General features: G+C 45.8%; 1 protein-coding gene across 2 annotated transcripts; it reads right to left on the bottom strand.

Annotated features, from left to right (window-relative positions):
* Positions 1-4,612: 4,612 nt before the first annotated feature.
* Positions 4,613-8,650, bottom strand: IL6 (interleukin 6). 2 transcript variants are annotated; one of them, XM_065883798.1, is made up of 5 exons: positions 8,632-8,650; positions 8,288-8,463; positions 7,069-7,182; positions 6,059-6,205; positions 4,613-4,783 (listed from the first exon to the last, which is right to left on the bottom strand). In XM_065883798.1, exons 1-5 carry the CDS (start codon positions 8,648-8,650, stop codon positions 4,613-4,615), a joined length of 627 nt encoding a protein of 208 aa, XP_065739870.1. The 2 variants fall into 2 exon arrangements, with proteins under 2 accessions (XP_065739870.1, XP_065739869.1); XM_065883797.1 differs by having other exon boundaries at positions 8,288-8,475; positions 8,629-8,650.
* Between the last annotated feature and the right edge of the window lie 4,431 nt (positions 8,651-13,081).

Below are 13,081 nucleotides of genomic sequence, written 5' to 3' on the forward strand. Positions count from 1 at the left end.
GGAACCCAGGCCCCCCGCAGTGAAAGCACTGAGTCCTAACCACTGGACCCCCAGGGAATTCCCAGTCTATTATTGTTAGTCTATTTATATGGGTTCATTTATCTCTTCCTCTCTATTCTTAACCCAGATAGAAACTCAGAATTTCATCAGGAGTGGAATCTGGACTGCTGCCTTCCTACCAGCTTTCTCTGTTGCAGATTTGGGGTTATTTTCATAGTATAACCTACGTGTCTCAAGCCCCTAGCCTTTGGAGATCATCCTTTCCTTTAGCATCCAAATATTATAACCAGTATCCCCATCCCAAGCCAACTACAGGGGATTCAAACTTCTCCCAAATCTTCCTGAGTGTTCTTGACTTTCTTTTTAAAAATTATTATTTTTTATTCTTGATTTTCTTGGTGGGGTCTTACATGTCCTGATTGCTGCCTGTCCCTTCTTGCTTTGAACTCTTTGGTTTCTCCTTGATCACTTCGCTGAATCTCCCTGTGTTTTCAACCTTCCATTGTCCATTTTACCCCGTAAGGTGGACAGGAGCCTCCCTTCATTCTTCAGAGCTGGGCTAGCACAAGGCTGCCATATATTTGCTTTATGTTGGTGAATAAAGCTCATTGAAGGTTTAGGAGTAAAGGAGAAGATAAATGAAAATTTGATATTAGATAGCACAGTGTCTGAAGTTCTTAAGTCATACCTTGGGGTGTGCCTTCTCACCTTCTCTCTTTCTTGCCTCTCACCTCTCTGGTACTGTTTGCCGTGTTGCTGGAACCCACTACAGAAAACTAGATCTCTTCTAGATATCCTCTATACTACCTCTGGACTGAAGCCTCTTTACCCCATGCCACCAGAAGATGATGAAACGTCCCTCAACATTTAAAAGCAGGGACTTCCCTGGAGGTCCAGTGGTTAAGACTCCTCGCTCCCAATGCAGGGGGCCTGGGTTCGATCCCCGGTCAGGGAACTAGATCCTGCGTGCTACAACTGAAAAGATCCCGCGTGCCGAAATGAAGATCCTGCACGTGACGATGAAGACCCCGCGCAGCCAAATAAATAAATAAATAAATATTAAAAATCAATAAATAAAAACCCAAAGCAAACAAACCAAAAAAACCCCAAATCAAAAACTCTTTCTAAGAAAATTGCTCTTTATCTTTCTGTTATGTTAACATTTTAATTTAAGCCATCCTTCATGCTCCTTTATAATTTAGACCCTATTGCTTCTGCTTCATTTCTACTACTTCTCTACTGCTTCAGCTATGTACAAGTCCTTCAGTTCCTCTAACATGTTCTCTCCAACCTCTGAGCCTTTGCACATGCTGTGCTCACTGCTTGAAACACCTTTCCTTCCTGTCCAAGTGGCTGAATCCTATACATTCTTTTAGTATAAGCTTAATTGTCTTTTATTCTGGGAAGCTTTTCCTGAACCCTCTATTTTAGATTAGACTCTTCTGTTGTGTGCTGTCTAGGAGCTGTTATTAGTTTCCTAGTGCTTCTATAACAAATGACCACCAACTGTGTGGCTTAAAACAATAGGAATTTATTCTCTCACGGTTTTGGAGGATAGATGTCTGCAGTCAGGGTGTGAGTAGGACCATGCTTTTGAAGGCTCTAGGAGAGGATCCTTTCTTGCCTCTTCTGGTGGTCGTCAACAGTCCTTGGTGATCCTTGGTTTATAGATGCACCTCTTCAATGTCTGCCTCCCTCTTCACATAGACTTCTCCCCTATGTGTCTCTCTGTGTCTCTTTCATTCTTATAAGGTCCACCCAAATGACTTCATCTTATCTTGATTACATCTGCAAAGATCTTAGTTATAAGTCTTTTGAGGTGGAGGGCTACCTACTTATGATGGTAGCACACATACTTAGCATACAGCATAGGAGTTATTTCTTTAAATTGTTTTCCCTAGACTGTAAGTTCCCTGAGAGCAGAGACCTAGTCTGTTATATTAACCATTATATCCCCAGGGCCTGGCAGAGAATCTGGCCCATTGCAGAATCTCAGAGAATATTTGAATAAATGAATAAATGAAAACTCTCAAATCCAAAATTCTCTGGATTCTCCATTTAACTCCTACCTCTTCCCTCTCTCAAAGCTTCAGCGTCCTCTAGAATTCCTGAATCTTGGTGAACAATCACCAGATCCTACTGAACTAGCTCCTAGCTATCTTTTGCCAATGACTGCCATTGTCTTCTCTCCTCTAGGCATTATCACCATCCATCCTAATTCATCTCCTCCCTGGACTACAATGAAGGCCTCTGGTATGTTCCTCCAACATTCTCTTCCAGCCTCTTTCCCATCCATTCCCCACACTGCGACTTGAGTGACCATGTTAAAATGTAAATCCCAGATGTCATTCTACTCCTTAAAATCTGTCAATGCCTTCTCACCACAAGTGGGATAAATTCCAAATTTATATGGCTTTTATAAATTATATTTTGATATTAATATGGCTTCTGATGCTGTCGATATTCTGGTCCCAGGCTCCCTCTCCATCCACTCTCAACTACCCTGCTTCTCATTCGTTATGCCCTGGACATAATATACTTTTCATGGTCTCAACCACAGTGCGCTCTTTGTTGGTTCAAACCATTGCACGTGCTGTTCCCTCGGACTGGAATTCTCTTCCCACCCATCTTGGCCTGGCTAACGCCACATGTTTTTCACATCTCAGCCCAAACTTCTCCTCCTCAATTAAGCCTCCATGACTGCCCTCCCCAGGCTTAGTTAGGTCCCTCTGCTATTGGGGCCCCTAGTATAGGTTCTCTGTGTGCCTCACATTTCTCTTCTGTAAACTTCATCACATTTACATACTTTATTCAACGTCTGTCTTCCTGCCATAGCATAAACAACACGAACAAACATGTCTACTTGTTCACCCACGCATCCCCAGCATCAGCTGACATATATGGCGCCCCACACATTCTCGTTTGAAGAAAGGATGTGTTGGCTGACTGCTACTTCTCTTTGTTCTTTGATTTGGCTCTAATTTTGGGACGCCCGCTTGTGATGCATGGTTTCTAGAAAACAGAGTATGTGGTTCTTCTCTTGCTTGACACCTCTCCGTTTTTGACCCCTGTGGACTTTCCCTTGCTCAGCAGAACTCCTCCCCTGGAGGAAGACATCCGTGGTGGTTAGGGTGGGGAAAGCTTTATTAGAAGACAGAACTTTTATATGGCTGGGGCTTAAAAGGGGAAATCTTTGCCAAATTCCCAACATAGCATTGATGTGGGACGCAGGGCCATGTGCACTTACCCAGATTGTCTCTCTCACCAACACTCTCAGCGGGTGTGAGAGGAGAAGGCAGACAGGGAATGTTGCTGGTGGGAAAGAAAATGGAGGGAGATACACAGGCGCCGACGAGTTGCTGCCTCCTCTGGAAGGTCTTAGAATATTTCTTCCCAAGTCTTGCTAGTTTTTCCTTAAGATAAAGATTCATAAGTGCACAGTACTTGTAATTTCCCCACTCACTGACCAACAGCATGTATCCTTAAGAACGGACGTGTCTTAGATTTGATTATTTATTTGTGGTTTCTTCATTCAGCAAGGGTTTATTGGGGCCTCCTATGTTCGGGTTCTGGGCCATGGGCTCCAGATGCAAAGATGAATACAATAGAGTCTGCCTTCTTGAGGAACCCCATGCTGGCTGGAAAGAAAAATCAACCCATTTTAAGATGTGATACAATGTGGTCAGTGCTATGATGGACAGGTCTGTGCAGTGTTTGAGGAACCCAGAGGAGAGAGGCGGAAATTCTAGTTATTATTTGGAAACTTGCACATTGCTGTGTTTTCTGCAAGTGGTTGCACCATGTTAAAGGCTTTTGATTGCATCTTTAAATGTATTCTGCGTATCCTCTTGGGATTTTCTACATCATCTGTCAGTTCCCTGGGGGGTAGTGTGACCTAAAGGTTAAGAGTAGGGAGCCTGGAGGCAGGTAGACCTGGATTTCAAATCTGTGGTTTACCTTCCAGCTGGTGACTGAGGGAATCACTCTCCCACATCCAGAAAAAAGTATGCAAATGCAAGGATTAAATATGATGCATGCAACACATTTAGCTTGGTGCCTGACATTCAGTAGGTGTTCAATCATATCTTTCTCCAGGTGACTGCACCTTTTTTTTTAGTGGTGGTGATAGCAATGGAAACTAGTTTATACTAAGCTTCACAGGACACACAAAGGTTTAGTTGCTAATATTTTTTAAAAAGGCCTTTATTGGTATAAAAACAGTTTAAACATTATATAAATACAATATAAATATTTCTTTTAAAAATACGTATAAGTTAGCATTTTTTTTGAGGTAAGCCTACACATTCCAAGAAATGATCTGGCTCCGAAACAGCAAGGATATTCAAGCCGCATAGCCATTTTTACGTTACTTTTTCAAAACAAGTACATAAAATATTTCAAGAGGCACTTCATAAAAATATAAATATCGCTTACATAAATTAACTCGATATCACATATTTAAATATCAATAAATTAAAAATAATTAAAATAGTGTCCTAACGCTCATACTTTTAGTTCTTCATAGAGAACAACGTAAGTTATGTGCCCAGTGGACAGGTTTCTGACAAGAGGAGGGAATGCCCATGAACTACAGCGACCTTAGGTGCCCCAGCTACTTGATCCGAACAGCCCTCAGGCTGAACTGCAGGAAGTTCTCAAGGCTTCGCAGGATGAGGATAAACTTTGTGTTCTTCATCCAGTCATCGTTCTGCGACTGCAGGTTATTCATCAGGCTGGCATTTGTAGTTGGGTCAGGGGTGGTTACTTCATCTGGATTCTTGACCTGAAGGGAACAGAAAACAAAAGGAATTGTTTAAATACCGGACAGATCTTTTGCAGTGGAGAGCTACTCTGGCCTGTGGGAAGATGTTCAAATTGGGGTGAAGGAGCGGATTGGGGCCACCTGCCTTGGCTTGCCCAGATAGGGGGAGGTGCCTCTCCTCTGAGCCCACAGAGCTTAGGACCCGCTCACAGCAGCTGAGCTCTAATCTTTTTGCTGCTCTGTCTCCGTTAGACCATAAGCATTCCATGGGTAGCCATAGTATCTTACGTGTCTTCTGTTATCCTAAACAGTGCCTGGCGCGTAGTCGGAATTCAATAGATAAATGAAGAACTTTGAGTTAAAGGCATTTTAATAGGTTCTTCGGGGAACTCTAATACTTTTCTCTGGTTTTGCTCACCCATTCATCCCGCATCTGTTAAGAGATCACTGCTCTGAGGGCTTGAAGAGGACTGGGCAATGCCTTTCAATGGACCCACTCACATGGAGCTAAGTAATTGTGGAAGGCCTTGCACCTCCAAGTGTGATCCTGGAGCACTGCAGCCTCACCAGAACCTTGTTAGAAATGTGAGTCTCAGGTCTCACCTCAGACCTGCTGAATCAGACTCCGCATTGTAACAAGATCCTCCAGGAAGCTCGTGTGGACCTTAAAGTGGGAGAAGCCCTGGTTTAGGGCAACCTGGTTTAGCCCTGGTTTAGAAAAGGCAGAGGCAGGATTAGCACCCATGTGCCTGCTTCTCAGTCCAGGGCCCTTCTCTTTGCACTTTGGCTCATCCACAAATTGTGCCATCAGGCCTCCACCATGTGGCATTTGAATGGCTAGCTGGTAGTGACCAAAGCTCTTGGTACCTGCTCTTTCAGCCTTTAGCCATTTCTCTGCATTAACTCTTTGGCAAAAGAGTAAGGGAAAGGAGTTGAAACTACCATAATAACACGAATGTCAATTGGCAATATTAAAATAATTGTTGTGCTCTTTGTTCTGTTATGAGGATCACTGTGTGAAGTTGAATGTGCTTCCTTCTGCCTCTACAGGTATTTTTTCCTTATTTCTTAAGCTCTTAGAAGTTGATGTTAAAACCCTCCCCATTTAACAGAGTTTTAAATACAGTTATTGATGTCTTTTGCAGAAGAGAGCAAAAAGAAAAAGTTTTAACTATCAGGAAATATTTCTCAGATCCTTTCCGTCACACATGGCCATCTCTTTTGAATTGGCTCTGCACTGACGAGTTGTCTAGGCTGCTTTCTTTGAGCCAAGTGAGGGGATGAGAAGACACCCACCTTTTGCCTCAGGATCTGGGCCAGTGCTTTGATGCTAATCTGCACAGCCTCGACGCTTCCCTTGTCACCCTCATACCCGTTCTGGAGGTAGTCCAGGTATATCTGATACTCCAGAAGACCGGTGGTGATTCTCATCAAGCAAGTCTCCTAAGAGGAAAGATGGTGGGAAAACTGGTTATTTCTAGGAAGACGTAATCGATTTTTTTTTTTTTTTTCGTAATCGATTTTAAAAGTTAAAATTGCTCTAATTCAATAACTGCTCCGTCTGCCCCTCCAGGGAACTTCCAGTACTTCTTAAGCACCATGTTTTGAGACATGATGCTGAAGCTGCAGTGCTCCAGGATCACACTTGGATGCTCAAAGCAGCATGTCTCATGTTTTGAGACCCGTTGTTTAAGGACAGCATCAGCTGCCCCATTTAAAATATCTGGACAGTGAGAGGCACCGCTTCATTTTCCCCAAAGCCCAGTAGATGCTAGATTGTGGCAAGGGGCCTTCCTCTGATTCTCTCCATAATGCTCTTCCCTCTGGCTGCACTCTTGCCCTTGTCAATGTCGGGCGGAAAGCTCCTTTTATGAAATAAAAGGGCTGAAACCTCCTTTTATGAAATAATCAGAAGTCAGTGGAGGTTATGCCACTGTCTGGCAGGAGAAGGGTATAGAGAATGACCTCAGCAGGGGGGACAGGCCTGGATCCTGCCAAGGGCAGCCAAAGAGGAGAAAGGTCCCTGGACCAACTTACGCAGGATAAACTAGCTAGACCTGTGGGGTTTCCTAACATTTGACTGTTGTAAAAATTCCAGCACAGAGGGGCTATCTCTGACCAAGTCGTTCAAAAATAAGTTGCCTTTAATAGCGTTTAAGTTGGCCTCCTCGTGAAATTTACATGATGCTCTTCACGTTTATCCCCTTCTTGATTACCTACGTGGTCTATATGTGTACAGACACTGCATGCAAGAGGGAGAAATTTTTACTAAGGAGTAGCTAAAAGTGAACGTATTGCATTCGTACCTGATTGAACCCAGATTGGAAGCATCCGTCTTTTTCTGCCATTTTGGGAAGGTTCAGATTGTTTTCTGCCAGTGCCTCCTTGCTGTTTTCACACTTGTCATACTTCTCACACATCTGGGAAAGAATATCAGAACCGTTATCGTATAAGTGCCCCTAAAGCAAACACCACTAGAGGGCTGATGCCCTCTGGCCCTCATGGCCAGGAAGCTCTCTAAGAAAAGTGAAGTCACAATCCATTAGCCTCCAGGCAAGCAAGGTCTACAGGAGATGAGCACACTTGGGTTCAATTCGAGCCTCACCTGTGACTTCACGTTTATGACCTATTCCAAGTCTCAGTGTCCCTATCTCTCCAAGTTGGGGATAATGAAATACCTCCCCTGTAAGTTTACTATGAGGATAAGACACAATATCTATATAAAGTGCCTGGCACACAGTAGGTACTTAATAAATAACAGGAATTTTGATGATAATTGGGTGAATATAATTTGAGCCATAGAATGTCCCAGCTGGAAGGACCTTTCAGATCATCTAGTCCAATTCCATAATTTTACAGATGGGGCCCAGAGTTGGTAGAGAATTTGCCCAAGATCACAAAGCTTGTTCAGCAGAACCAGAACTAGATTTGGGGCTCCCAATCCCCTCTCCAGTATTCTTTCCTTTCTACCAAAGCAGAGCCAAACTACCTTACATTTAAAGCTTGGGAGCTGCTTTAAGGTACCTACGATCTTGCCATTTCAGTGGGCTATCAGGTATGCATTTTATATGCCAGAATGACTTTGGGGAATCCCTAACCACTGAGCTGGCGTCACCTAAAAGAACTGTGACTGCCCTGAGAAGCTGTACAGTCATTTCAGGTGGTGATTTTTAATCCTCCCAAAGTCCGAAACACGAAAAAGATTGACAGACCTTATTTTTTGGTTGTGGAAAAGGAAGTCCTGAGAGGCAGTGTAACCTTCAGCTCACACCAAGTGTGGAGCTGAGAATGGGCCAGGGAGCATGGATCCCAGCCCCACTGTAGATTCTCCAAGAGAAAAAGGAACTACCTGGGACCAGCAGCAGAGGAGAAATTACAGGACACAGTCTGCCCCTTTGGCTTCAAATCCAAATTGCCTCCAAACCCAGCAAAGACCTCCCAGTGCAGGAGCCCCCGTCCACATCCAAGGGCAAGGAAATAGATGCCCACACAGGCCCTCCATCACCCTCAGGCAAGCCTACCTACCTCCTTTCTCATTGCGGAGATTTTGCCGAGGATGTACTTAATGAGAGCTTCAGTTTTGTCTGGAGAGGTGAGGAGTAGTCTGTCTGAAGTGGTATCATCTTTGAAATCTTCTCCCAGGGGTCCCGGGGTAGGGAAAGCAGTAGCCGTCACCAGGAGCAGTCCCAGGGAGAAGGCGACTGTGCCGGAGGGAAGGGAGAGCAGCCAGTGAGCAGACCGCACCGCTGGGGGAGCTGTGCTTCTGGCTGCTGGCCGCCCGCCAGCCCTCGGGGCAGCGGATACACACCGCCTCCCTGGCCCAGCACGGCTGCCAGCCAGTTCCAGGGCGAGGGATTTCCTTCACTTACTTGTGGAGAGGGAGTTCATAGCTGTGTTCCTGGAGGGCAAATGGAGCTCTCTTTCTCGTTCCTGGTGGGCTCGAGGGCAGACTGAACCTCAGACATCCCCGGTCTCATATTTATTGGGGGTTGAAACTCTAATATTGAGACTCATGGGAAAATCCCACATTTGATAAATCTTTGTTGGAGGATGGGGGTGGGACCAGAGCGGGTGGGGCTGATTGGAAACCTTATTAAGATTGTGCAATGTGACGTCCTTTAGCATCACAGGAATCACAACCAGGGGAAAAAAGTCATTACCAAGGCTAGTCCTCAGAAGCTGGATCACTCTTCCTTTACTTTCTGTTGTTTTTTTTTTTTAGTGACTCAGCACATTGGCATGTCTTGAGAAGGAAAGTAAAGCTGAAATCATGCACGAAGTTTTACGCGGGGTGGGGCGGGGGGGGGGGAAGCTAAGGCTGACTATGGTTAAAAAATACTTTAATTACCAGATTAACTGGCTGGGATTTAGTATTCCAGTTTATTGATGTTTGTAAAAAACCTGAGATGAGTTTCCTCAGACCACCCCACAGCCCACCGGCCTGGGGTTTCAAATAAGATACTGCGAGCCCTCTGCAGTACTTTTTTCCTGGGCTCTCGCCGTGACCAGCTGTGGCTGAACCGCCTGACTGCCCCCAAATCTCGTGCACTAGTCGCTAGGAGTCTCCAGGTGCAGTGTGGGTGCATACGTAAATGACTCCTTTTCGCCACCACGTGGCATCTGCCGTCTTCCTCCTCACCTGCTCCAGCTCACTTTGGCCAGGTCAGCGATAGCCCTGCTCACTCCCCAGTGGCCTTTTGGGGATCCTCCCCATGAAGACTTTGATCTCTGTGCCATGGGGGTTGTCTTGTCGCTCCACTGGCCACAGGGTGACCCTGCTCCCATGGGGAGCCCCGAGGACCCTGGGCGGGTTCTCGGTCTGTTGGAGTCCTCAATTTACTGACACACACACCGGGTTCAGGGCAGAAGTGGGGAGAACACCACTCACCTCTTTGATGGGATGTCAAAGGAGGACCTTGTGGCATTTTCTGGATCTTGTGTTCATAGCACCCCCCTGCTGTATGACTTGATTTAAATCCAGAAGCGGCTGAGAAGAATCTACTTGTAGAACAGTGTCCTAGGTTCGGAATCAGGCTTCCCCTCCAATGCCTCAGCCTTCCAATTTGGGTTGAACTTGAACGGGCTTCCTCAGTCCTTACAAGAGGGTCCTTGGTTTCATGCAAATGAAGTCTATACCAGGGTGCCCCACCAGTCTCCAGAACACCCAGACAGCTCAGAAGATCGGTTCCAGGCTGAGACTAGGACCCTTGTATGGCACCAAAAAAAAAAAAAATTTTTTTTTGTTTTGTTTACATAACACAGTGTTAACATCACAATCAGCTTCTTTGCTTTGCAAAGAGGATCTTGTCAGGATTGCTAAAACAAGGACCTCAGCCAGGGTATTTAAAATATGAATCGATTTACTCAAGTTTTGTTTTGCGCACAACATGTTGGGACCTGCCTGTTGGGGAAAGTGAGGTCATTCATTCTTTCGCTGACTTTCTAAACAGAGAGGCAGGTCCTGCGGTGGTGGTAGCAGGGTTTTGAGTTTGAAAATGAAAATGGGAGAGGTTGGCCGAATGGTTTCGCTTTTAGTGCTCTTGGGTCTTGAGCAACTCAGACACCCGCAGCCAAGCCTCCTGCACTGAATGAAGCCACCTCTCCTGGCTCCCCTGCGATGCGTGTGCTAGGCCTCTGTAGTGCGGGACTGCTTCTTCTCACTTTTCTATTGTTTAGAAAATACGACTCAGTAAATTTCAAAGACTTAGCGACTCAACAACATACAGAGTTTTCTTTTCAATTAAAAGTTTTTAAAATAGGAAGTACATGTGCTTGATAAAATGTTTGAACAGAACATCAGGGCATACAGGGAAAAGTAAGTCTCCTTCCCTTCCAGCTTCTCTCCCCAGAGGTAGCACCTGATGCACGGTGTTTTCAGCTAAATCCTCTGGTACCCTAATCTGGGTAAGGTTTTCTTTGCTACCTAGGTACTCACCTCTGTATTGACATTATCGGTTTATATATTGTGTAGACATACACACACTTGTGCACAAAGATAAACACATTGCAATTTCCCATTGTCTAGATGCCACCTAGGCGAATCCCTATGGGTAGGCACATGGCAGAGCACGGACTCTTGAGTTCACACAGCTTGGGTTTAAAGCCCGGCTCTGCCACTTGCTGTTTGACCCTGGCTAAGAAACCCCAAGGATCTGTGCCCTTGGTTGCTCATCTATAAAACTGGGATAATAATAGTTCTTCCCACATTGCTGTGGTGAAGACTGAGAGAGATGAAGTGTGAAAAATCCCTGGAGCATAGTAATCCTGCAATTAACACTTGCTCTTTGTAACATTCCTAGGCTTGGGGTCTCTGCCTTGGAGAGAACTCTTCCAGCTCAGCTCTGTCAGGCAGTCCACGTGGAGTCTTGCTTATGAATGAGCCAGACTACCATGGCAGTGGTCAGCTGGTCTCCCAGTCATTTTTCCTCTGAAGAAAGGAGACTCCATGTTTTGTTGAAAGTTAAGTGGAAGATGAAGAAAAAAGAAGTGATTTCCTCTCTCTCTCTCTATTTTTTTTTAAGAACATTAAGACCCCCAAACCTGGTCTCTCAATTTAGATAATGAGCCCAGCTTGTGTCTTGTTGCTACACTGTTTTCAAGGCTTTCTGCTAAGTGTTTTTATGACAGAAGCTCCCAGCCTTCCCTGTCCGTGGTCATCATCATTATTCAAAATTTTGAACGTGGCCCTCGAGTGTGAGGGGGCCTGACTTAATCACAGATCTTGTGCTCTGGCAACCAGGCAAGGGCAAATAGTGTGACGGTAGGAATGCATGTGTGTGGCGAGATTGGAGGACACTGCCACCACCTTGCACATTGCTGGCATCTAGGGTCTTTAGTAATATCCTGGCCTTGGGCTGGCATTTGCTTATGGGAGAAAAGGGCTCTCCTTTGCTCCAAAGCATTAATGCAGCATCTGTAGCTCCACCATGATAGTGTCCTTCCTTTGGATCTCAGTGGATTTTCCTCTTGAGTTCATCCCTCATATTTTAATATGTACAAGTGGCCAGGAAAGGCCTTGCTGTCAGCTTGATTAACTAATAACCTGAACTACTGGATTGCACCATCAGTAATTTGAAGTGACTACCAGCTGAGACCAAGAGAGGTCTGACAAATGGGAGTATCTGGGGAGGAAGAAGGAAAACCAAGGTAACTTTGCTTCCTCTACCCTTATCTAGGGCTGGCTGGTCCTGTCTGTGCCCCTTAGAAGTCCTGCCCATGACTGCCCTCCTACATGTTGTGGAGTCCAGTTCAGAGAGTCCATCACCACATTCGAGGGGAAGGGGAAAAAGTAACTTCCAATTAGTGTTAAGCTCTCAGAAGAAGAGGTGATGTCCACATCTCACAGGTTAAAATGTGGGGTTGCGCTCCTCTGTCTTTATTCCGGTGGGTAGGGGTGGGTTGGTTCTGTGATTTAGCAGGAGGGAGTATCCCAAGAAAAAAGAGAAGTCACCGGGTGCTAGGGAACTTGCAATTGCTGTCAGAATGTTGTTTCACTTGTCACTAAGTCATAAGAAGTCTATAAACTGAAACCGTGGGTTATTTAACAGCTCCTTCCGGGACTGAGTCCTACTCAGCAGATATCAGCCAGGCCTGTAAGGCTCTGGGAAATGTCTTTGCTTTGAGAAAAGTGGTTGTATTACTTGGAGAGAGAATATTAGGGACATGTGGTATGTCTACTTGGAAAGGGCTGGCTGCTCTTGGAGGGCAGCCAGGCCTGGAGACCAAAGCTCTGGGCAGTTCCCAGGCTGGCCCAGTCTCAGTCCTGGCCCTCACAACCTCAGCTCTGGTGTCCTTTTGTAGTTCCCAGAGACTTCTTGGTCTGGCCTCAGCTTTTTGGAGGGCAAAGGTGTGCTGGGGTTGGGTGTAGCTCTCCCTCTGTTAGGAAGGGGCACGACTGCTGTGCTGGGATTCTGATCCACAACTGTGCAGGGAGGTCATCTGTCCTGTGCCCTCGTTGTTTTGCTATGTGCTGAGTTACCGTCCCCTGCTGAAGTGGAAAATCCCATGCATTTTAGGAGAGAAGTGGCTTCTCCTGAGACAACTTCCCTTCCTTGGGGAAGACTCCCCTTCCTTGGGGACCAGCCCTCTCCCCACATCCCCTTTCCTCTGGTCTCCAGGCCTGGAAGAGAGTGCCGGAGCAGCTGGGTTGGTGTTGCCATCTTATTTGGCTGGTCCCGAAGGAACCCCACCACCCTGCGTGGCAGGGCTGGGGAGGTTCCCTCTGGCTGAGTTTCAGTGCTTTATCTCTTTTCTATCTGTGGGGTAGGCCTTCTATGTTGGTGGCTGCTGGTTCTGCTTTACAGTTAGGAAACTTCAACT

The sequence above is a fragment of the Phocoena phocoena genome, chromosome 9, assembly GCF_963924675.1.
Source record: "Phocoena phocoena chromosome 9, mPhoPho1.1, whole genome shotgun sequence".
Taxonomy (NCBI): domain Eukaryota; kingdom Metazoa; phylum Chordata; class Mammalia; order Artiodactyla; family Phocoenidae; genus Phocoena; species Phocoena phocoena.

Excerpts from the sequence above, each read along its gene's own strand:
- IL6 (XM_065883797.1), bottom strand. The coding sequence starts at position 8,650 with ATGAACTCCCTCTCCACAAGTA. Across the intron at positions 8,476-8,628 it reads GAACTCCCTCTCCACAAGTA|CCTCCGGCACAGTCGCCTTC; the intron begins AGTGAAGGAAAT and ends TGCTCTCCCTTC. Across the intron at positions 7,183-8,287 it reads TCTCCGCAATGAGAAAGGAG|ATGTGTGAGAAGTATGACAA; the intron begins GTAGGTAGGCTT and ends ATTCTTTCCCAG.